The sequence below is a fragment of the Carcharhinus amblyrhynchos genome, chromosome 27, assembly GCF_965287045.1.
Source record: "Carcharhinus amblyrhynchos chromosome 27, sCarAmb.v2.hapA, whole genome shotgun sequence".
NCBI classification, from domain to species: Eukaryota; Metazoa; Chordata; class Chondrichthyes; order Carcharhiniformes; family Carcharhinidae; genus Carcharhinus; species Carcharhinus amblyrhynchos.
In genome coordinates this window covers 38,027,126-38,051,546 of record NC_137350.1, presented here as the reverse complement: position 1 = coordinate 38,051,546, position 24,421 = coordinate 38,027,126, and the positions used below count along the sequence as shown (strand labels likewise).

Sequence of the window (24,421 nt, the reverse complement as noted above, 5' to 3'; positions counted from 1 at the left end):
TTTTAAACTTTCTTCCCAAAGACATAGTGCCTCAAAATCCTGAAACACGTGTGGAAATGTCATTTTGTTTTCGTTCTTTCATGGGATAACAAGTCCAGCATTTGTTGCCCATGCATAATTGCCCTAAAGAAGGTAATGCAGGAACACTCACTGCTGTTAGGAAAAGAGTTCCAGGATGTTAAGTAAAGGAATGGCGAAACAATTCCAAGTCAGAATGGTATGCAGCATTAGGAGAGCACTTGCAGTTTTAACTTCCAAGAAGTCATATCAGCAACACCCATGAAACTAATGTTACAGAAAAAAAGGTTTTTATTAATTTCTGCTTACTCATTATTTTAACGACTGGACTGAAATCTGATGATCTGATAGAACCCATGGATCTCCTTGCAAAACCCCAAGGGTCTCGTTCATCTCATTGAGGCTAGTGTTCTCCCTGTGCTTTTTTTAAATAATGCCATGGGATCTTCTACATTCACTAGACAGTCTTTGGTCTAATACCTCATCTGAAAGATGGTGACTCTGACTGTGCAGAACTTCGTGCCATACTGAACTGTCAGCCAGGATTATGTATTTGAGTCCATTTGAACGATTTGTCTTCTGCCTTGTGAGGTGAGAGTACTACCACCTGAGTGGCAAGTGGTTACATACTACAGAATTAGCTTACTCAAGGCATTTTCCCCATCAACCTCATTTTCTTCCCTCAACACACTTCCTAGATTTTCTAAAAGAATGCTGACACGTTATTGTAAGAACATAAGAAATAGGAGCAGGAGTAGGCCATCTGGCCCTTCGAGCCTGCCCCGCCATTCAATAAGATCATGGCTGATCTGTCGTGGCTCAGTTCCACTTTCCCGCCCTCTCCCCATAACCCTTAATCCCCTCTCTTATCAAAAACCCATCAACCCGCTTCTTAAAAATATTTAGCGAGGCAGCCTCCACCACTTCAACGGGCAGAGAATTCCAGAGATTCACCACCCTTTGAGTGAAGAAGTTCCTCCTCAACTCCGTTCTGAACCGCCCCCCCTTTATCTTGAGGCTGTGCCCCCTAGTCCTACTGTCTTTTTTGAGCGGGAAGAGTCTTTCCACCTCTATCCTATCCATCCCATTCATCATCTTATACGTCTCAATGAGATCTCCCCTCATTCTTCTAAACTCTAACGAGTACAAGCCTAGTTTATTCAGCCTCTCCTCATAGCTCAACCCCCTCAACTCCGGTATCAGCCTAGTAAACCTCCTCTGCACTCCCTCCAGGGCCAAAATATCCTTGCGCAGGTGCGGCGCCCAAAACTGCACACAGTACTCCAGCTGCGGCCTCACCAATGCCCTATACAGCTGCAGCAAGACCTCCCTACTTTTATATTCAATCCCCCTCGCTATGAAGGCCAGCATCCCATTCGCCTTCCTGACCACCTGCTGCACTTGCAGGCTGGGTTTTTGCGACTCATGCACAAGGACCCCGAGGTCCCTCTGCACCGTCGCCTGCTGCAGTTTTTCGCCACGTAAGTAATAGTCCTTCCTACCATTATTCCTACCAAAGTGGACCACCTCACACTTGCCAACATTAAATTCCATTTGCCATTTCCTGGCCCATTCGCCCAGCCTATCTAGATCCTTCTGCAGACTCTCCACACCCTCCGCACAATTTGCCTTTCCCCCAATTGAGTTAATTGTAATTGAGTTAATGCCAGCTTTAGAACAATTAGAGCATCTTGGTTATTGATTCATATTGGCGTACAGTTCAGCATCCAGTGGCTGATCTCCAGCACTTCACCCAAGCAGCCAGTGTTTATGTCTGATTGAGGTCAGTCAGTGTAAAGAGGCTTTGTTATCTCCGGCAGACTTCATGGCCAATCTCTGTCCCATCTTTCAATTCTACACTTCCCAGGAGGAGGAACTGGCTAATAATCAAAGATCGATAATCTCAGCTGCTCTCTTGCCTCCACATCAATTGTACAATTCCTCCTTAGCTCGTGTTGATATCAGCTCACCATTGCTACACCTGATATTCTATTGCTGAGTCCCATCAAATTGACTTTCTGTGTTGCCACCGAAGGATGAATGATTCAGTTAACCAAATAGTTCTGATAAACGCACAGTGGTCCCAACACAATAACCAGAGCAAGAATGGCCCAATGATTTGAAACGCTTGAGCCAAAATTCATAAAACTCTCACCAGATACTATCAGGAATGAAAGATAACCCTCTTCAAGTCCCCACTGCTCAGAAGGAACATCGAACCCCCAGTTGAATTTGTTACAAAATATTGTTTTGTCCAAGTAAGCTAATATAGCAAAAAATAGGAGTGTACTTCACATCAAGCAATATTTTTTCTCAGTCTGTTACATTTCCTAGACTTGGAATTTTTTCCAGTTATGGGAACGAACATTTCCAAACATTTTTTAATATTAGGGAAGGAGTCTTGCAAAGCTCGCAGCAATCTGTTCTAAATATAAAGCAACCTAACCTTGGTTAGGTTCTAGTCTGTGACTCATTGTGGCGTTCCTTTCCAGTGAAAGTATCTTCAGCACTTAGATGTAGTCTGTAACTTACTTCCTCATCTCTAATATCTGTCGTAAGAATATGTGTAAGATATAACACAGTCAAAAATGGTTACCTCTGGAATTACAGGATCTATATATTTGTTTTTCAGCCTGCAGTATATTTGTTTTGTGATGTTTGGATGTAATTAGAAGGCTCCCACCAAGAGGCCAACAGAGAATCCCATTCTGTGAGCCACGCCCACCCTGATCCCAGGGCAGGCTTGGCAATAAAATTCCAGAGCTCTGTAACTGCTTACTTGAAATATAATCTATCCATGCACATTATCCATTCTGTGTATCTTTTATCAATCTCCACTTTGTAAACCTAGTTTGACTCTCTCTCCCCCTCCCTCTCTATCATATATCCATTGCCAGTATCTTGCTCAGCATCTGTCTGTCATATCACCAACATCTGTCTGTATATCATCTACCTTTTCATATTTACCTTGAGTGTGTAAGCTAGGCTGTAATAACGGAGTGCAGTATTGTCAGAGGTGCTACTTTTCAGATGAAATATTAAACCAAGGCTCTGAATATCTTACAGTCAGTGATGTACTTTGGAAGTGTAGTCACTATTGCAACATATAAAACATAGCAGTGAATGAGCACAGAGCAAAGTCCACAAACATGAATGCAATCATCACCAGATAATCTGTTTGTGAGGTAGGACAATCCTCTCTGAACTGCTGCCCACCCCTCCTCTGTCTCTTCTATTTCCAGCGTTCTGATGTGGTAACAAATGGATGTTTTCTGCAAATAATTGTCTTTGCCAATAAACCTTTGCATTCTTCTTTCCTTTTCCCAAATGCATTTTTACAACTGTTTGCTGTGAGATTATTTTAACACCATGTTTCATTTATTCAAGGTTGGTTGGAACACAGCTCGTGATTATCACACTTTTGTTTGGGCCCCGCTTCCCAAGGAGGACAACCAGGTGGAGCGACAGCAGCAAGTGACTTTTGAAGGTAACTTTCTTGCAGCAGAGAACTTTGAGCTAGTTGGGTGTTTACAGCAATTGTGCAACTTCCTTTTATGGTCACCAACTTTTGCTTTCCAGATTTTTAAAACTGAATTTGGGTTTTCAAACTGTCCATGGTGAGATTTGAACTTGTGTTACTGGATCATAAGTTTAAGTCGCAATTACTGAATCATTACAGTGCTGTAGGAAGCCATTGAGCCCATTGTATCCACACTGGCTCTCCAAATGAACAGATTACATAGTGCTACTTTCCAGCCTGTGTTTTATTACTGACTCTCTTTCCTTCAATGACTTATGCAAATATACACCTAAACCCATCTACTCCTACATCCTGCTTTAGAGTTGTACTCTTTATTTTATGTTGTCTTTCCACGTACTTCTGACCAACATGAATTACTTCACGTTTCACTGCATTTAATTCATCTGCTACGCATGTATCCATACCATCTTCCTCATAGATCACAATGCTTCCAGGTCTCCTATTATCTGCAAGTGCCCTGTACACCAAGAACTCATCAGTATACATTGTGGAAAGCAAGGGTCCCAACACTGACCCCTGGGGAACTCCTTTATAAACCTCCCGTCAGCTCAAAAAACATCCATTAACTACTACACTCTGTTTCCTGCCACTTAGCCAAACCTGTATCCGTGCTGCTACTTCCCTTTTATTCCATGAGCTATGAATTTGCTCACAAGTCTGTTGTGCTACACTATATTGAATGCCTTTGGAAATCCATGTACACTACATTCACAGCATTGCCCTCATCAATCCTCTTCTAGCTCCAGCAAATTAGTTAAGCAGAATTTTCCCATAAGAAATCCGTGCTATATTCCCTTAACACTCATTTGTCCATGTGACGATAATCTTTGTCCTGAATTATTGCTTCCAGAGGTTTCTGCACACTGGCTTAATTCTCCAGTCCTTTGGCATCACCTCTGAGACTAAGGAAGAATAATATATTATGACCAACGTCTCTGCAGTTTCCACTCTCTCTTCCCTCCATATCCTTGGATACATCTCATCCTGTCATAGAGCCTTATCAACTTTTAGCACATGCAGCCTATCCAATACCACCACTGTAACAATGTTAACCCCTTCTAGTATCTGAATTACCTCTTCTTTTGATTTGATTTTATATTGTGACATGTATTAACATACAGTGAAAAGTATTGTTTCTTGCACTCTATCCAAAGCATACCCTCATGGAGTGGGGTACAGAATGTAGTGTTACAGTCATAGCTAGGGTGTAGAGAAAGATCAACTTAATGCGAGGTAGGTCCATTCAAAAGTCTGATAGCAGCAAGGAAGAAGCTTTTCTTGAGTCAGCTGATACATGACCTCAGATTTTTGTATCTTTTTCCGATGGAAGAAAGTGGAAGAGAGTATATTTGGGGTGCATTGGGTCCTTAATTATGCTGACTACTTTTCTGAGGCAGTGGGAAGTGTAGACAGAGTCAATGGATGGGAGGCTGGTTTGTATGATGGACTGGGCTTTGTTCACAATCCTTTGTAGCTTCTTGCGGTCTTGGACAGAACAGGAGCCATACCAAGCTGTTAAACATCGGAAAGAATGCTTTCTATGGTGCCTCTGTAAATGTTGGTGAGCATTGTAGCGGACATGCCAAATTTCCTTAGTCTTCTGAGAAATTAGAAGCATTGGTGGGCTTCCTTAACTATAGTGTTGGCATGTCGGGACAAGGACAGGTTGTTGGTGATCTGGACACCTAAAAACTTGAAGCTCTTGACCATTTCTACTTTGTTCCCATTGATGTAAACAGGGGTATGTTCTCCACTATGCTTCCTAAAGTCAATGACTATCTCCTTCATTTTGATGACTTTAAGGGAGAGATTACTGTCGTTGCACCAGTTCACCAGATTCTCTCTCTCTTTCCTTTAGTCTGTCTCATCACTGTTTGAGATCTGACCCACTACTGTGGTGTCATAAGTAAACTTGAAAATCGTGTTGGAGGGGAATTTGGCCACACAGTCATAGGTGTAGAAGGAGTTTAGGAAGGGACTGAGGACGCAGCTTTGTGGGGCACCAGTTGAGGATGATTGTGTTGGTGCCTATTGTTACCGATTGCAGTCTGTGGGTTAAGAAGCTCAGGATCTAGTCGCAGAGGGAGAAGCTGAGCCCCAGGCCGCGGAGTTTGGGGATGGGTTTCATAGGAATAATGGTGTTAAAGGCTGAGCTGTAGTCAATAAATAGGAGTCTGACATAGATGTCTTTGTTACCTAGGTGTTCCAGAGTTGAATGCAGGGCCAGGGAAATGGCGTCTGCTGTGGACTTGTCGTGGCAGTAGGCGAACTATTGTGGGTCCAGGCAATCTGGGAGGCCAGAATTGATTCATGCCATGATTAACCTTTCGAAACACTTCATAATGATAAATGTCAAAGCCACCGGATGATAGTCATTAAGGCACGCTGCTTGGCTTTTGTTTGGTACCAGGGTTTTGGTCGCCTTCTTGAAGCAGATGGGGATGTCACATTGTTTTAAAAAGAAGTTGAAGATGTCTGCGAATATCCCCGCCAGCTGATCCACGCAGGATCTGTGCACATCTGGAGTACCCCATCCGGGCCATTTGCTTTCCATGGGTTGACCCTCAAGAAGGCTGCTCTGACATGGTGACCTCAAATACAGGTTCATCTGAGGCTTCTGGGGTGGAGGACGTGACCTATTGCTCAATATGGGCTTAGAATGCATTGGGTTCATCAGAGGGATGCATTGGTGCCAGCGATTTTACATGCCTTCATCCTGTAGCCTGTTATGTCTTTCAGACGTTGCCATAGTCAGTGGGGGTCCATATGGCTAGCCTGGGATCATTGCTTGGTCCAGTACTGTCTTTTGGCATTTTGATGGATCTCCTTGGAGGATATCTGCTTTCTTGAATAGGTCAGTGTCACCTAATTTGAACACATCAGGCCTAGACTTCAGCAGCAGTGGATACCCCTGTTCACTCATGGTTTCTGGTCTTTTTTTCACCATGGCAAGGATACCAGCTTCTTCCTTTGTAAAGACAGAGTAAAGTATTTAGTATATTGGCTGTGATCTCCACCTCTGTGTAAATCTGTTTTTTGATCTCTAGTTGCCCCATCACCTCCCGTGTCCAGCATTTTACTATTTATGTGCCTATAGAAGATTTTGAGATTTCCATTTATGTTGGCTGCCAGTCTCTTTTCATACTCCCTCTTTGTTTCTTTTGTCTGCTTTTTCACTTTTCCTCCAAGCCTTCTATGTTCAGCCTGGTTCGCAGTTGTATTTTCTAGCTGACATTTTTCCTGAGCTGACCCTTTTTCCTCTTTATCTTAATTTCTATTTATTTTGTTGTCTGGGGGATCTCTGGACTTATTTGTTCTACCTTTTCCTTTTGAGGGATTATACTTTGACTTTTCACAAGCTATCTCTTCTTTGAAGGTATCCCTTTGTACACCTACCATGTTTACTGCCAACCTCTGACTCCAATTTATTTGGTTCCGATCTCTTCTTACTCTCTCTGAAGTTGGCTTTTCCCCCATTAGTTATTCTTACTCTGGATTGTTCTATGTTCTTTTGCACAGTCAGCCCAAACCTTATGATACAAGGATCGTTGTCCCCTAAATATTCTTCCACTGACACTGGATCCAATTGGCTTATCTTTATCTCCAAGAACCAAAGTGAGCAACGCCTCCCTTCCTGTTGGACTGGCATCTTCAGAGAAATTCCCAGATCTGTGGAAATATCAGAAGTGTTCTTTCCCTAGAGTTCTATTCTTGTTGTTCCCAGTATAAGCTTGCTGTTCAAGTCCCTATGATTCACATGTAGCCCAATCCTATGTGCCCAATGGCACCCACTAACTGGTGACATTCCTCAAGGGCGAATACACCAAGCTTGCAGGATGCAGCTGTCCCAACACCATCCTTGTGAGGTTTTGAAAGAATAACTAGGGAGACATTTCTTCCACAGGCAGGATTGTCAGTAACCAGGGGGAAAAGGACACTAATTGTTTTGCAAACATTTTCTGTTGTGAATAACCAAACTAACCAAAAAATTCAGTATGTTTAACCAGGAGTACAACATTGTGGTAGTTTGCTTGTAAAATTAGTGGGGTTTGATACTTCTGTTACAGAAGGATGGAGAATTGTGAAGAGGTGGTGTGAAGGCCCTTGTTTGACTTTTGAATAAGATTTTAATTCATTATTAATGAAAAACATAAGATGTTTTTTTCATAATCATTTATTCATGTGTTAATGACTGTATTTTCTTCTGTTTTAGCTTATTATCTCCCAAAGGACTACAATGACTTTTACCAGTTCTGTTATGTCACTCAGAAGGGTGAGATCCGTGGGGCAAGTACACCTTTTGGATTCAGATCGGTTCATTCTGGCATGTCTGACCACCTGGACAATGATTACAGCCAAGAAATGCTCATCATCACGACCCAAGTGAGTCATCTTTCTCCTTGCACACACCTTTCCACGGTTATCTGGTTTTCAAAGCTCAGCACACCTAAACCGGGATAATCTGAGGGACAAGCGGAGATATCCTTGCTTAAAAAGTCAAATCGAGGGGGTTATTATTTTTGAGACCTACATTTGGTCAGCCTCACAATCCTCCAAGACCTCAGAGATATTCCAGTTCTGGCCACTTGTGCATCCCTGATTTCTATCACTCTACCATTGGTGGCTGTGCCTTTAGCTGCCTAAACCCGAAGCACTGGAATTTTTTCCTTTAACCTCCTTGCCTCTCTTCCTCTCTCTCCTTGTTAAAACCTAGACCAAGCTTTCATTCATCTGTCCAAATATCTCTTAAGGTGAATGAGTGTAACATCTTGCTCAGTATTGTGGTTGTCAGCGCATTATCTTTATTATTGAAGATGGCCACTTTGTGTCGTGCATTCAGTAACATAGCTGTGGATTGCAGACCTCCATGAATTTCCGTGACATGGGCATGGATGAATATTTTGGCTTTTGTTGGGACTGCAAAGGTTTTCTAGCTTGCATTTTCTTGCCAATATTCTTTACTCTTTGAGGAAAACAATATCACTGTGAGGTCCCTCCCCAGATAGTTTGTTTTAGCATTTTTCCATCAGCCCTGAGGCTCTCCTTCAAAAAAGCCTTGAACTGTTATCTTGAGTTACCTTGCAGATGGTGTCCTAGTTTAAGCTATCAATGCATGGCTGCGTTCTTATAGTTAGCCTTACGTACTACATGTCTGCTTCTTCTGAGCTGGGCTCTGATGATGAGTGCTCCAATCCCAAACCCAGTAAGGTTGGTTAGGTGAGAAGCCAGAGGTAAATCAAAAGTTTTGTGACATCTTGATGCCTGTGAAGCAGTGATGTTCTGTTAGCATGGCTGAGTACCAGACAGATTGTGTGGAAGGCTTGAATGCATGTGGCAAGTCAAGGCAGAGGAATACTGAAAGGAGAGATTGAAATTCTGGAAGTGGATTCTTGGTGAAGGCATCTGAGAGAAAGCATTCTTTAGGAGAAAATTCCAAGTGTGCTTTTCAAGAGCAGAGTGTGGAAACATTTGCGTGGAAGTCAGAGTTCCAGTGAGAGCAGTTGGTTCACAGTGTGACCAGAATCTAGGTGAATTTAATGAGAAATCCACTGAGGTTGTATTGGGTGACCACAGTTGGCCTGTTGGTTTACAGGGACCGTGTCCTTACTGAGAACATTAGAGTACACAATCTATTTTGTGACTTATGTATTCTTAAAAATTCAGGGACTGCAGCAGTTCAAGAAGGCAACTCTCAACCACCATCTGACTGGCAACCAGGGATGACCAATAAATGCTGTCCAGCCAGTGATGCCCACATCTCATCAATCAATTTTTAAAAAGCACCTGTGAAGATATAGATGGGATGAAGGAATAGTGTTTAACAATTCATATTTCCCTGTTTAATAAATGTTCTATTAGTTAATTGCCAGTCCAGTGACTCTGTTCATCCTTGTCTCTAAACATTGAGGGTTCCGTTGTGGGACCTGACTGTCCAGAATTAACATCAGCTGGAATTAGAGCAACACTGCAAACTTACAACGTTTCCTCCAGCCTCCGTGTAAAGGGGCAAATGCTGAGCTTGATCTGGCAATTCTATTTGGCACTTTGCCTTCAATGCAGATGTTTCTGGAGTTTGTGTTTCCGAGACAGGTGAAGTTATTTTGAACGTTGAGGATTGTCACTGATAGTTATAGTAGGCGGGGTATAGTCAAAATTTGGTGGTGGTTGGTGGAGTATATTTGTCTTTCTTGAACTGATGGTTAGTCATTGTCAGCCACTTTTGAAAAACGGTGCTCGTTTTTCTTTGCAAGTTCACAAAGTGACACTGAGACACCATCATCGACAAACAACAATTCCTGTATCATCATCTCTGATATCTGAGTTGAGGATTTTGGATATCTCCGGTTGAAGTGATTGCCATCTGTTCTGTCTTGGATGTACATTTTATCAACATTTCCATCAAGTTGTCCAGAAAGCATGGCACCAAAGAAAATACTGCAGAGCACAGCAGCTGTAGCACATCCCTGTTTTATACAGCTTGTCGCCTCAGAGGGGCCAATGTATTCATCACAGTGACCGTCATTCCATCGTGAACCCATTCGTTCAAATTTACAGCTCTTAACAGGACATCCAGGTTCAGCCAAGACTTTGCACAGGCCTCCCAATTTACTCTGATAAAAGCCTTCACCAGGTTAACAAAGACACCTAAAGTGTCTCATCAGTCATTTGCGGTTGTTACTGAAGGGTAAAGATCATATTGCAAGTGGCTCTGCCTCTCCTGAGCCCATTTGATGACACTTCTGTGAAACACTTTGAGGCTTTTAAAATAGGAAGTAGCCACTTGATCCCATAGCCTTCCGACAGAGGCAAGGGCACGACACCTGACACCATTACCGTCTCCTCTTGTCTTCCAGCATCATCGCTTCTGTCATTTCATCTCTCCTGCCTTCCACCCTATCACAGAGCTTCCCATTGTTCTCCTCCTCCCTCCCTCCTTTCTCTGACTCTACATACTTCCTTAAAACTTGTTATATGTCTACCCTTTACCATCAAACTGAAACATTAACTGTGTCCATAAATGCTGCAAGACCTGCTGTTTCTATCCAATACTTTATGTTCTCTTGTGAGATTTCCAGCAACAGGCTTTTGTTTTTATGTTCTCGTGGAGAGTGGTTGATGCATGGCAGAAACAAGCTCTGAGGAACAGTTTTTGCTACACTGTGAAGACTGGAAAGGGAAGAGTGAAATGTTTAAAAATAAGAATAAGCAGGATTTGCTTTCTTTCTTACTACAGAGAGCTGCTGGTTTTAGTGGGATATGGCTGTGTAAACTAATTGGTATCAGGAGTGGGCTGCGGTTGGACTGAATAATTCCACTACCGGTGAACTGTGAAATACCGGTGTTTGAGCAGCTTAAATTTATTGCAGTAATTGAAGTCATCTGGGTCCTCAAGTCAGAATCCGTATAATGCGTTCTCTCGCAAACCTCCCAATCACGTAGCTGACGTTTTGTAAACTGGTTGTTTTAGGAGCTGGGAGATTTTTTTTCGACGTTTGCTGAAAGTTAGATTAGACTGCAGGGCTTCTCGGCATGACTGTTAGCCAGGGCTGCTCTTTAATCTGTTGGGAGAGAAGATGCAAATGTTTTAAATCAGTGATGCTCATAAAAGTGTCTTGCAGCCTGCGTTTCCTTTATCTGTGACCCTCAGAATGATTGCTGCTCCCATATGATTCTGGGCCTCCATTCATGGAGCTTGCTGTGGAATATCAGCAGTGCTGTTCCCTCATTTTATTCCTCCCCAGTAAAGCAAGGCCAGGGAATGCTGGAAGATTGTTAGATTTCCATTTCCATACAGTGAGCAAAAACATCCCATTAAAATTGAACTGTTACTCTGTGGATCCCACTGTTAAAACAACTGAGCATCCACTTGGCAACTGGCCATGGTGGAATGAAGGAATTTGGTAGATCACCAGGTAAGGAGTTATGGATTAGACACATGTTCCATCCCGACAGTGATTCTTGAGACATTGGAATAGATCGCGGAACACAACAGGAAGTTCGTAGCACTGTGGAATGGTGGAACTGTCTGTTGCCGTTGTGCACAGTGAATAAATGATTATTATATTTCAGTTTCTCTAGCACATTATTTATTCCTTGATTATTATCTGCGCATTATCATTCCATTAGCTTCCAATGATTATATCATTAGAGCTGGAGTGTGGGTTTTAAACAATTGTCTGAACCATCCATAAAAATCTTGAAGTTGTTAAATGCTGTGATGGGAGGTGGAGAGTAAATAGTTCGTCGTTTTGGGGAGCTAAGGTGGGCTGACTAAACTTTCTTGTGCATATTAATCTTGTGCTCTCCTGTGGCACCAATTATCAGCAAAGCACAAGCTTTACTCTCTGAAATCACCAACTTCAATATATTCAATGTCCCCCTAATCTGTGTAGATGTGAAGCGGGGGGGGAGGAGTATTGGAAAAAATGGGTGGTGGACACTGTTGGCCTTTATTGCTCTTTGAAACTGAATAACTGACTAAACAGTCAGCTGAAAACGTTTCCCTGTGGGAGGCACCTGATGGCTGCTGGCAAACTTTAAACAGTCCTTTATCAGGAGCGATGGGGAGAAAATCAGAGGAATATTTCCAGCTGCAGTCTCAGGTCACGCTTGAACCTTGGTTTACAACAATATTAAAACTGTTCCGCTAGATTGCTCCTGGTTGTCTTTTTCACTAACTGATCACTCCCAAACATTTAGTTCTAGTACGGTGCTAGCCTGGAATCACTGGCTTGTTATCTCTAGTAACTTGAATTTTCACAATGAGATGTGATGAATTTCCAAAAGTTCTGCAGTGATCCCAGCTTTTCCAAATATGTTTCATGTTTTACCTCTTGTTTTCCTAAAATGTTTCCGCAATAGGACAAAGTTGAAGAAACAGAAAGAGAGAAGGAGACTTTGAAGATCAACAATCAGAAATTAGTGGAAGAAAACACAGTCCTGAAGGAAAGGATCAAAGAGCTTGAAACAAAGGCTGTGCAAGACAAGGAAGAACACTCTAGAGCTTTAGAGATAATTAAGGTACATTAAAACGGTATAGCGAGCAACCTTAGACATTATCATTGGGCACACTGGATCAAAATTTCTCTGCTAAACATTGAGTTGCTCAGTCTTCAATAATTATATTTTAAATAACATATGTATTTGAATTTAAAACCTTTGCTTCTTGAAAGAGTGTACAGAGTTTGCACGAATAGAAATTAAATTAGAACTTCTTTGCTAAAGCCTGTGGGTGCTGAGCTGTCCCTTAATCACTCAAATTCCATCCCATGCACAGCAGTGCCAGACGGGTAAAGCTGCTTTTAGATTACAGAAATGCCTCACTTAAAGCCATTGTTGTGTTCCTGAAAACTTAATGAATTGTGGATTCCATACGGGTCAATGTTAAAGCTGGAGTTGGGTTTCTGCGGACATATTTGGGCTGGAAAACTAATGTACAGGTTGCTATACTGTCCAGCAGTGCATTCCTAACCAGAATGACTTGCAAATTAAAATAAATCACCAAATATAACACATACTGTACACATTGATATTAGATAACACAAAATCACCCAAACAAGCCCTGAGTGGCACAGTTTGTCCCTCATGCACAACGCTTCTGAAGCTCACTCAAGTTTTTCCTTGCTTTCCTTTCACACTTTTTTCTCTCAGTTTCTAGAAATAAGGATAGAGAGAAAAAAATCATTATTACTAAAGAGATAGTGTTGAGCAAGCTAATGAGGCTAAAGGCAGGCAAGTCTCCTGGCCCTGATGGAATGCACCCCAGGGTCCTAAGAGAGACGGTGGAGGAAATAGCAAATGCACTAGTGGTAATTTACCAAAATTCGCTGGATCCTGGGGCAGTTCCCACAGACTGGAAAACTGCAAATGTAATGCCCCAGTTTTAAAAAAGCAGTGGACAAAAGGCAGGTAACTTCTGTAGTAGGAAAAATACTTGAATCTATCATCAAGGAAGAAATAGTGAGACATCTGGATATAAATTGTCCCATTGGGAAGACACAACACTGGTTTGTGAAGGGCAGGTCATGTTTGATGAATTTGGGGGAATTTTTTGGGAACATTGTGTGCAGTGGACAGTGGGGAACCTGCGGATGTGGTGTATCTGGAATTCCAGAAGGCATTTGACAAGGTGCCGCACCAAAGGCTGCTGTATAAGATCAAGGTGCACGGTGTTACAGGTAATATATTAGCATGGATAGAGGATTGGTTAACTAATAGAAAGCAAACAGTGGGGGTAATGAGTGTTTTTCTGGTTGACGATCAGTGAGTAATGGTGTGCCTCAGGGATCAGTGTTGGAACCGCAATTGTTTACAATTTACATAGATGATTTGGAGCTGGGGACAAAGTGTAATGTATCAAAATTCGCAGATGACACTAAAATGAGTGGCAGAGCAAAGTGTGCAGAGGACGCTGAAACTCTGCAAAGGGATAATAATCTAAGTGAGTGGACAAGAGTCTGGCAGATAGAACACAATTTTGGTAAATGTGATTTCATCCGTTTTGTTGGGAATAACAGCAAAATGGACAATTATTTAAATGGTAAACAAATTGCAGCATGCTGCAGTGCAGAGGGACCTGGGTGTCCTTGTGCAGGAATCACAAGGAGTTGGTTTGCAGGTGCAGCAGGTAATTAAGAAGGCAAATGGAATTTTGTCCTTTATTGCTAGAGGGTGGAAGTGTAAAAACAGCAAGATTATGGTGCAGCTGTATAAGATGCTGGTGCCACACCCAAAGTACTGTGTATAGTTTTGGTCTCCTTACTTGAGAAAGGATATACTGACACTGGAGAGGGCGTGGAGGAGATTCACTAGGTTGATTCCGGAGTTGAGAGAGTTGGCTTATGAGGAGAGACTGAGTAGACTGGGGCTATACTCATTGGAATTCAGAAGAATGAGGGGAGATCTTATAAAAACATTTAAGATTATGAAGGGAATAGATAAGATAGAAGCAGGGAAGTTGTTTCCACTGCCGGGTGAAACTAGAACTAGGGGGCATAGCCTCCAATAATGGAGTGCAAATTTAGGACTGAGTTGAGGAGGAACTTCTTCACACACAGTTGTGAATCTGTGGAATTCCCTGCTCAGTGAAGCAGTTGAGGCTACCTCACTGAATGTTGTTAAAGCAAGGGTAGATTTTTTTTAAACAGTGAAGGAATTAAGGGTTATGGTGAGCGGGCAGGTAAGTGAAGCTGAGTCCGTGAAAAGATTGGCCATGATCTTATTGAATGGTGGTGTAGGCTCGAGCGGCCAGATGGCCTACTCCTGCTCCTAGTTCTTATGTTCTTATCATTTCTCACTCTCTCTCTTTCCTTCTTTCCCATTCCTCTGGGGCAGTCTCACCCGTGTGTCCCGCTAACAGGATCGCGTGAGTGCCGAGAAGTCAGGTTCATGCCCGTTTTTCCGCCACTCGTGATCTTACCGACACGGGATATCCAGCATAATCAGCCTCGTTCCCATTTCAGGCATGAGACTGAATAATATATTTAAATCCAATTTGCCTTGAATTAATGAGCCCAGGACTGGATCGTCCAGGCTCACTTGCCTCTGTGGTCCGGTCAGGAGAGATTCTCCCCGGCGAGAATCATAGCTGATCCCCAGCAATGGGGACCATTTTCACCAATAGAGCTGGGGGCCATTGAGGCTCACCTGGGAGGTCGGGGGCAAGGGAGGTGGCCTGCCACTTCCCACCGTGCTCACCAGGCACTGGGGGGTGGGGCCGTAGGGGGCAGGGCCCTACTGAGGATGGACCCAGACTGGAGACAGGGGGTGGAGACCCACTGCTACTCTGTACCAGGGATCGGTGGGAGGAGGAAGCAGGATGATCATGCGGGGTGGGGGGGGTGGGTAGTGATGCATAGGCCAGTGATCCTTTTGTAGCGGGGGGGAGGGAAGGAGGGAGGGATGGATCTGTGGGGCGATGTGGGGGGTTCGCAATAGGTCATGGGCCTCCACAGAGTGGGGGGTGCTTTGTTATAGAGTCGTAGGGGTTTACAGCATGGAAACAGGCCCTTCGGTTCAACTTGTCCATTCCGCCCTTTTTTTTTAAACCACTAAGCCAGTCCCAGTTGCCCGCATTCGGCCCATATCTCACTATACCCATCTTAGCCATGTAACTGTCTAAACGTTTTTTAAAAGACAAAATTGTATCTGCCGCAAAACTACCTCTGGCAGCTTGTTCCAGACATTCATCACCCTCTGTGTGAAAAAATTGCCCCTCTGGACCATTTGTATCTCTCCCCACTCACCTTAAACCTATGCCCTCTAGTTTTAAACTCCCTTATCTTTGGGAAAAGATATTTTCTATCTAGCTGATCTATGCCCCTCATTATTTTATAGACTTCTATAAGATCACACCTCAGCCTCTTATGCTGCAGAGAAAAAAAGTCCCAGTTTATCCATCCTCTCCTTGTAACTCAAACCATCAAGTCCTGGTAGCATCCTAGTAAATCTTTTCTGCATTTTTCTGTAGTTTAATAATATCCTTTCTACAATAGGATGACCAGAACTGCACACAATATTCCAAGTGTGGCCATAGCAAAGTCTTGTACAAGTTCAACAAGACATTCCAACTCTGTTCTGACCAATAAGACCAAGCATACAGAATGCCTTCTTCACCGTTTTGTCTACCTGTGACTCCATTTTCAAGGAGCTATGAACCTGTACCCCTAGATCTCTTTGTTCTGTGAATCTCCCCAATGCCCTACCGTTAACTGAGTAAGTCTTGCCCTGGTTTTGTCTACTAAAATGCATCACCTTGCATTTATCTAAATTAAGCTCCATGTGCCATTCGTCAGCCCACTGGCCCAATTGATCACAATCCCGTTGAAATCTGAGATAACCTTCTTTACTGTCTAAAATGTCCCCAAACCTGGTGTCACCTGCAAACTTACTAACGATGCCTCCTATATTCTCATCCAAGTCATTAATATAAATGACAAATAACTGTGGACCCAGGCCAGTTCAGGCAGGCTGAGAGCAGCAGATGCTGAGTGAGAGGCCTGTTCTGCTGGAAACCTGCACATGCACAATGGTGCTCTCTGCTGCTCTGAGCCAGCATTTGGACGACTTAAAGCACCCCCCCTCCCCCGCCACCCCTGCCAAGCAAAACTTTTTGCTGTTTTTATTTTACTCTAAATGAATAAGGTGGCAGAGTTGAACTAGCCCAAAAAACGGATAGATTATCTTGGTGAAATCTTGTAAGGCCTGACTATGTTACCCTAAAGAGCAGAAACCTGAGATCTGAATGCTTGTGAAATGGTTTCAACTTTCAAAATAAATAAATAATGAGCTTCTCATTGCAATGTGCATAATTGGTGTCAAACCAGAATGTTTTACGGACCCCTCCATCTGGTGTATGGCAGATATTATACTAACCATCTCTTCACAATTTTTTTTAATCAATGGAACAGCTTCTGAGATGAGGCCGGTGCCTGTTTTCAGTTTAAATTTCCTGTTAGAGCAATTTGATAAATAAAATCTATACAACCCTAACAACCTTGCCCTCATGCAGATGGACTTGGCTGTATATTTCCAGTAAGGTTTGCTGTCGCCTGTTACTACCCAATATCTGATAGATGCAATGCTGTGTTGGATTAATTTCTCTATCTATCTCTTTTTCTTCCCCCCCCCCCACCCACCTTTTGTTTCTTGTACACAACAGAAGGATAGGATGGTGTTAGAAAAAGAAATGTTAGAACAGAAGGTGGATAATGAGGTGGAAATGAAAGCGCAGTTTGAAAAGGCAGAACAACTCCAAAAGGAATTGAGTGAAAAAGAGGCAATGTGTGTAAATGTACAAAAGGAAAACCAGGTAAATGTAAAATGTGGTATGATCCTATTTGTAAATGCAATGTGAGATTTCTGACTCTGTAAAACCTCACTGGCTACAGGATTGGTCTTCAACTTGGTATAAAATATTTACCAAGTACTGTTTGAATAATAAAAGATCCAAGATGACACAATGGTGCCTGGGAAACTTGAATTTCCCAGCTCTGCTCCAGATAGTGTTGTGGGTTCTTTTATGTTCATCTAAAAGGGAAGATGGGACTTCTGTTCAATCCATCATCCAGAAGATGGTACCTCTGAAAGTGCAGCCCTCCCCCGGTACCTCAACCTGGGTTTTGTGCTCCCAAACTCTGAACATACAACAGTATTCTACACAAGGTTCGAGGTTCTTCGGAGGACTGTGAACAGTCCAAAAGTGTATTTGAAATGTTTTGATCTAAATGCTGTGACTATAGTTTGAGCAATGTCTCCATGGGTTAGTGTGTCCCAAAGCCCCATGTTGGTAGTTGTGTAATCAATCGTGAAGACCCTAGTCTTCCACCTCCAGATAGGTACATAAACATGCACTGTCTTCCTTACCACAGCCGAAACACTCATACATACCTTCATTAAGAACAAAATCTATTCATCCGTTGATCTCCTAACTAACCTCCACATCTGTACCATTTACAAACTCGAGCTAAACCAGAATTGCTGATGCTGAAATCTGCTCCTGCCCAGTCTGTCACTTCATGCAGTCTTTGTTCTCATTCTCAAACCTCTGCCGGCTTTGCTTCAAATGTACTCCGGTAGGTGCCTAGGCCACTGGAACAGGAGGCTATTCAGCCCCTTGAGTGTGTTTGCTGTTCAGAGAGATCATAGTTGATCTGCAATCAAATCCTACACTTCTGTCTTTGCCTCACATCCCTTGGCTAACAAAAATCTATCAACATCAATTGTTGCTTGGAAAGAGAGTTCCAAACTTCACTCTTGAAAGGTCTGGCTCTAATCTGTTAACAGCCCCGCTTCCCGATCTTTGACTCCTTTGCTAGGCTCTAACCCTCTGATGTTAGGCTACAGCATTTATTCAGAGGTTGATCTCTCTGTTGTTGCTCTGGGTTGCTGTCTGAAATTCTCACCCAGTCATCCCATCACTTTCCCCACTCCTGCCAAAATCTGTGTCCATAGTCCATTTCTGCCTCTGTGCCTTTTGTCTACTCACCATCTCTATTTCTTCCTTTTCCAATGAAAGCTGTCATTATTCTTTGTTTATAAAGCTCACTGCAGCATCACACAACTGAGACATCTGCATCAGGCTGGATTTAACATTGCTTTATTACATTAGTTTCATCTTTCTATTTCTAAGGACTTGCTGGCAAAGGTGACGTCAGCACAGGCCTCTGCTGACCAATCAAAACAGGAATATGATAAAGCTGTACAAAAAGGAAAACAACTCCAGCAAGAAACTAAGACACTGAAAATGGAGATCAGCACAAAGGAGAATGAGCTAACAAGGTAAAGAAATAAATAACTTGTGTTTGTATAGCACCTTTTGGACACCCCAAAGCACTTTGGAGCAAATAAAGTCTTTTTAGGCACTTTTGTAATGTGGAGATCCATGATAGCCAGCTTACATACAGGAAGATTCCGCAAATAGCAATGAGATAAATGTCCATATAACATGCTTTTAAAAAACTTTAAAAGGGCTAAATATTGTCCAGGGCACCATAGAGTGACAGGGATAATCTCCCTTACTCTTTAAATTTACTACAGAGGATAGCTGGGGCCTCATGATTAACATATCACCCAGATAATGTAACACAGAGTGTCAGCCTAGACTTTATGCTCCTGGGTGGAATTTTACAGCCCCGTCACAGTGCAAGTGTAAAATGCAGCGAGTCACTGACTTCAACAGGACTGTAAAATCCCACCAGCGTAAAATTCTGCCCTGGGTCTCTGGAGTGTGATTTGAATTCAAAACCTTCAAACTCTGATGTGTGACTGCCGTTCCCTAAACCACAGATGGTACCTGTGGTAAGGTTCATGCATCCCAGCACTATTGGGTAAGGCGCATAAATTATTGGGAAAAGGACCCCAGTGCCGCTGATAGCTCATTGGAGAATGAACTTCATCTAGACTGGATTTCTCTTCCAGTCTGACTCTGCTCAGTTTCTGATCTGTGTTGCACCAAACAAGGGTTATTGTGCTAATCAGAGGAAGGGAAATTGATGAAGTGACCAATGCAGTCATTGCTTCCTCCTCGTTGCTAGCCAAAGGGATTGTGGAAGTAACTGGCCACACTGTGCCTACCATTCCAGCTGTGCTAGCTGAGTAAAGACACCAATCGGGGGAGAAATATTGTAACTCCTACAAATCCTTAATTCCTATAGTCCTACGTGGGTGGCACAATGATGAGCACTGCTGCCTCACAGTTCCAAGGACCCAGGCTCAATTCCCGGCTTGGTCACTGTCTGTGTGGAGTCTACACGTTCTCCCGGGTTTTCCTCCGGGTGCTCTGACTTCTTTCTACATTCAGAAAAACGTCTCGGTTGGATGCATTGACCGTGCTAAATTTTGTCTGTGTATCTGAACAGGTGCTGGAGTGTGGTGACTAGAGGATTTTCACAGTAATATTATTGCAATGTTAATATAAGCCTACTTGTGACTAGTGAATAAAAAGCTTTAAACTTTAAAATACTCCTGAAAATGCTACAAGATGTAGACCATGTGACCAAGTACCTACTCTGTTGGCTTCACACCAACATAAGTATTCAAAAGTGGAATAAAATGTAATCTTCAGTTTTTACAATGAAAACTCATTGACTGGCCCTTTTCTAAAAGGATATTCAAGATTATTGAATGTCTTACTTCCTTTAGAAAGAAAATTAAATGTAGGAATGTTTCTTTCTGACGACTCCTTGGGTATTTTAATTTGCAGTCTGACAGAAATGAAGAATCAGATAGCAAAAGAGTTAAAAGTTGCATTGGACAACATCAAGCACATTCAGGTAAGGTGATTTAATTGAGGTAGGAACTTGGGTTAACATCTTTTGAGTGAGGGTAATTAGAAGATTGTAGCTCTGAGTATAAATTATTCCATTGGAACAAACCAGAGATTGGGATGGGGTTGTGCCTTCAGCTGAGATCGCCACATGGAACATATTTCCTTCACAAGAGTGAAGTCTCCCATTTCATGTGCTCTTTCTAAATAAGATTTCTTCCATCAGCCCCAGGAAAAATAGGAATTTTGCCTTTGCTTTGCCTGAAAGATTGGCAAAGGAAAAGATAAGTAAAATATTAAAACCACATTCCTGATGGTTCCTTTGGATTGTGATTGTCTCTACGTATAATGGTAGTTAACCATTAAGTTATCATCTCTCTTTTTTTGTACGAGGTTTTCCACTTTCACCCATCCCCACTCCCTACCAGAAAAGTTTGAGTAGAATTCCACAGACATGCATGTGTTTGGGAACTTTTTTTTATTCATTCGTGGGACACGGGCGTCACTGGCTGGCCAACATTTATTGCCTATCCCTAGTTGCCCTTGGGAAGGTGATGGTGAGTTGCCTTCTTGTAACAATGCAATCTGTGTGCTGTGAGTTGACGCACAATGCCATTAGGGACACTGGCTGACTTGCTAGGCTGTTTCACAGGCACTTTACAGTTAACCACATTGCTGTGGCTCTTACTTTGGAGAACAAATGATCATTTAGCACATCTGATCCTTCACAGCAAGTAGAGCAAGCTTTGTTATGACAGGATGGCAGACAACCCTGATTCCCAGGTTTGGAGTTGGTCCTAATGCACTTGTGGAAGTGTTTCCACGTGCAGTTCAGACGTGGGCAACCTGATTAATTTTCTCTCTGCTGTACGAGACCAAACTTTAACACGAAGCACACGTGCAGCTGCAATCAGATGATCCAACATAGCCTAGGCATTGAATCTCGAACCTTCCTAGCCTATATTACCTGCATAATCTTGCCTAGTGTGGAGTTAATAATATGGGAAGAGGAGAAACAAACTAAGAAGCATCCTTTTGCAGCCAGTATTTTCCATTTATGAAATGACTGTGATATATTTCTATTTTTACTTTCTAGTCTGACCTTGACAAACAGAAAAGCGAAAACGAAAAGTTAACCGAGGATCTGAGGAAATGGGCAGAAACTGAGACTGAGCTGCAGAATCAAACTGCCGAGGTTCAACGTTTAAAACAAGCCTTGTCCGACCGTGATAAACTGGAGGCTTCCCGTTTAAATTCTGACAGACAGGTACAGTGAACTCCAACCCAGCCTCGCTTCCAAGCTACAATCTGAGCAACACGGTGCACAGTGATTAGCACTGCTGCCTCACCACACCAGGGACCCGGGTTCAATTCCAGCCTCGGGTCACTGTCTGCGCGGAGTTTGCATGTTTTCCCCATTTGTGTGTGGGTTTCCTCTGGGTACTCTGATTTCCTCCCACAGTCCAAAGGCGTGCAAGTTAAGTTGATTGGCCATGCTAACTTAACCCGAGTGTCGGGGGATTAGCAGGGTAAGTATGAGGGGTTATGGAAATTGGACCTGGGTGGGATTGTGTTCAGTGCAGACTCTATGAACTGAATGGCTTTCTTCTGCACTGTAGAGGTTCTATGATTTTATCCAGCCTTTGCTTATTTTCCCCTCTAGTTATGTTTGTTGTCTCTGGTCAAAGTGCCGATGTTTGTTAGGGATATATGTCCACGTGGACTGGATTCCCAACCCCCAGCTGCGTGCAGTCATCCTTCAATTAGGAATCAAATCAGCAAACATGAGGCCGGCTATTTCACTGTTGATGGCCTTGCAGTTTTGCCTGACCTCGGCCTAGGGCTGATGTACGGTTACTGAAGAGTGGGAGCTCGATGCTACTTTACTTCCCTTGCCTTGTAAAAGCTGAAAGTTCTTGACTCTAATTGCAGCAGTCTGGCTGCAATGAGCTTAACTCGGGCACAGAGGAATGATCGAACCTGTTTCCGCTGGCAGATGGGTCGGTCACCTGAGTGCACAGATTTAAAATAAGTATTTTAATACAGTAAACTGTAATCTGGTGCTAGGATGGGCAGTGGAAGCAGGTTCAGTAATAATTCGCACAAAGTGAAATTGGAATGAATACTTGAAAAGGAAAACTGCTAGTGCTATGGGGAAAGCGCTGGGTAATGGGACCATTTGGATAGCTCTTTCAAAGACACATGTGGCTGTATAAGCCTGACTTGAGGCTTTCTTGATATGTTTAGCTCTGTGTTTCACTATATTGTATACTTAACAATTGAGCCATTGCAGTACTTAAAAAAATCACTTTGTGCGTCTGGTTCTGGTTTTATACCGACAGCTCCAGGAGCAGATAGAGACTCTCCGCCAGCATCTGAAAGCCACCAAGGAGCAGCTGCAGCTGGCCGAACAGCGGAATGTTCAAACCACGGCGGAACTGAGAGCCGCGGAGGCTGACCGGGAGAAGAGCGACAGCAATCTCCATGACGCTCACCAAGAAATTCAGCATTGGAAAAGCAAGTTCGAAAAGGTGGACCAACTCTTTTCAAAGAGCGAGGTAACCACAGCCAGAAAGCCATTGTAAAATGTGCCACAGCAACAACAACTTGCATTTATATAGCACCTTTTAAACATAGAAGTTTTTTTCAAAAATTTGGCACCAAGCTACTTCAGCATGGTGTTTGGACAGATGCCCAGCAGCTTGGCTCAAGAAGAGCATAATATGGAAGTGAGGGGTGAGGGGTTAGAGAGGTTTGGGGAAGCACTTTGGAATTTAGGGTTCCACATTGGTTATAAGTGGATTTAGTTGCCAATTATATTGTTGTGTTGTTGGATTTTCAAGTCAAGTTTGAATTCTGCTCTTTGTTGAGTGTCTTCCCTGGTCCTTCACCAGGAGCGAAACAGAGGAAGTTTCTCAGCCTTCAGCAGATTCCCCAGGGAAGGAAAGGGGAAATGGTGGCAGGGATGATTACAGATGATAGGAAAAATATTTTGAATCTTTATAAAGTTCAGTTAACATTTAAACTATTTTTAGTTTAATGTTAACTAATTCCATGAAACTAACACACAGTCGTTCCCAGGCTGTAGTCCTTGCTATGAGATAATTTAGGCAAATTATTGAGGTTACAATCCCAGGGCAGAGGCCAAAGAAAGAGGAAGTACCTGCATCCCTGTAATACTCTTTGTGACTGTGGGATAACCTAAACCTTCCCAACCAACAAAATACTGCTGTAAATGCAGCAGCCAGTTTGCAACGTCTCACAGTCAACAATGTGATAATGGGGAGAGTTTTTTATTATTGATCGCAGTTTAGGGATAAATGTTGCCCGAGTAGTACCACAGGATTGAACACCTCGACCTGACAGGGAAGAACAGGCCTTCGTTTAATGTCTCAACCAAAAAAGTGCAGTCTCTGGCTGTGCAGCACACCCTCAGTACTGCCTTGAAATATCAGTGTGAACTATGTGCTCAAAGTTTAAAGTTCATCTACTGAAGTTTATTTATCAGTGTCACAAATAAGCTTGCATGAAGCCACTGTGAAAATCTCCTAGTCGCCACACTCCAGTGGTGCCTGTTCGGGTTACACTGAGGGAGAATTTAGCACCCAGCCAGCATATCTTCCGGACTGTGGGCAGAAATCAGAGCATCTGGACAAAACCCACACAGAGACTGGGAGAATGTGCAGATTCCGCACAGACAGTGACCCAAGTCAAGAATTGAACCTGGGTCCTTGGTACTGTGGGGCAGCAATGCTAACCACTGTGCCACAGTGCTGCCCTGTCCCTGTCTCTGGAGTGGAATTCTAACTGAGGGAGAATGATACCAATTGAGCCATAACTGATGCCTCGCGCAGTAAAGTCTATGGAAATTGTGACATCAAGCCTACTTCCTATGTGCCCCGCCGTCCAGTGATCCTCACATCAGGAGAGAAGCAGCAATGGGTTTGCTCTGAAATGTGCCAATAAACAGACTAATGGAATGGGATTACGATGTAATAAAGTGACAAAGTGCATTCGGCCAGTCAAGCCCACTTCTTCTGTATGCAGTTCAGCATGTTATAGATGTTGCATATTAAAGCCATTAACTCTCCTGAGGG

At 43.0% G+C, this 24,421-nt stretch overlaps 1 protein-coding gene across 2 annotated transcripts in view; it reads left to right on the top strand.

Moving 5' to 3' along the window:
• The window catches only part of LOC145359139 (uncharacterized), a 64,167-nt gene that overhangs the window by 9,519 nt on the left and 30,227 nt on the right, over positions 1–24,421 (top strand). For both annotated transcript variants that reach the window (XM_080213550.1, XM_080213551.1), the window contains exons 4-11: positions 3,406–3,505; positions 7,773–7,942; positions 12,422–12,580; positions 17,220–17,369; positions 18,690–18,838; positions 20,262–20,331; positions 21,421–21,591; positions 22,667–22,882. In XM_080213550.1, the coding sequence (XP_080069676.1) occupies positions 3,406–3,505; positions 7,773–7,942; positions 12,422–12,580; positions 17,220–17,369; positions 18,690–18,838; positions 20,262–20,331; positions 21,421–21,591; positions 22,667–22,882 (1,185 nt within the window). The remainder of the gene's footprint in view (positions 1–3,405; positions 3,506–7,772; positions 7,943–12,421; positions 12,581–17,219; positions 17,370–18,689; positions 18,839–20,261; positions 20,332–21,420; positions 21,592–22,666; positions 22,883–24,421) is intronic.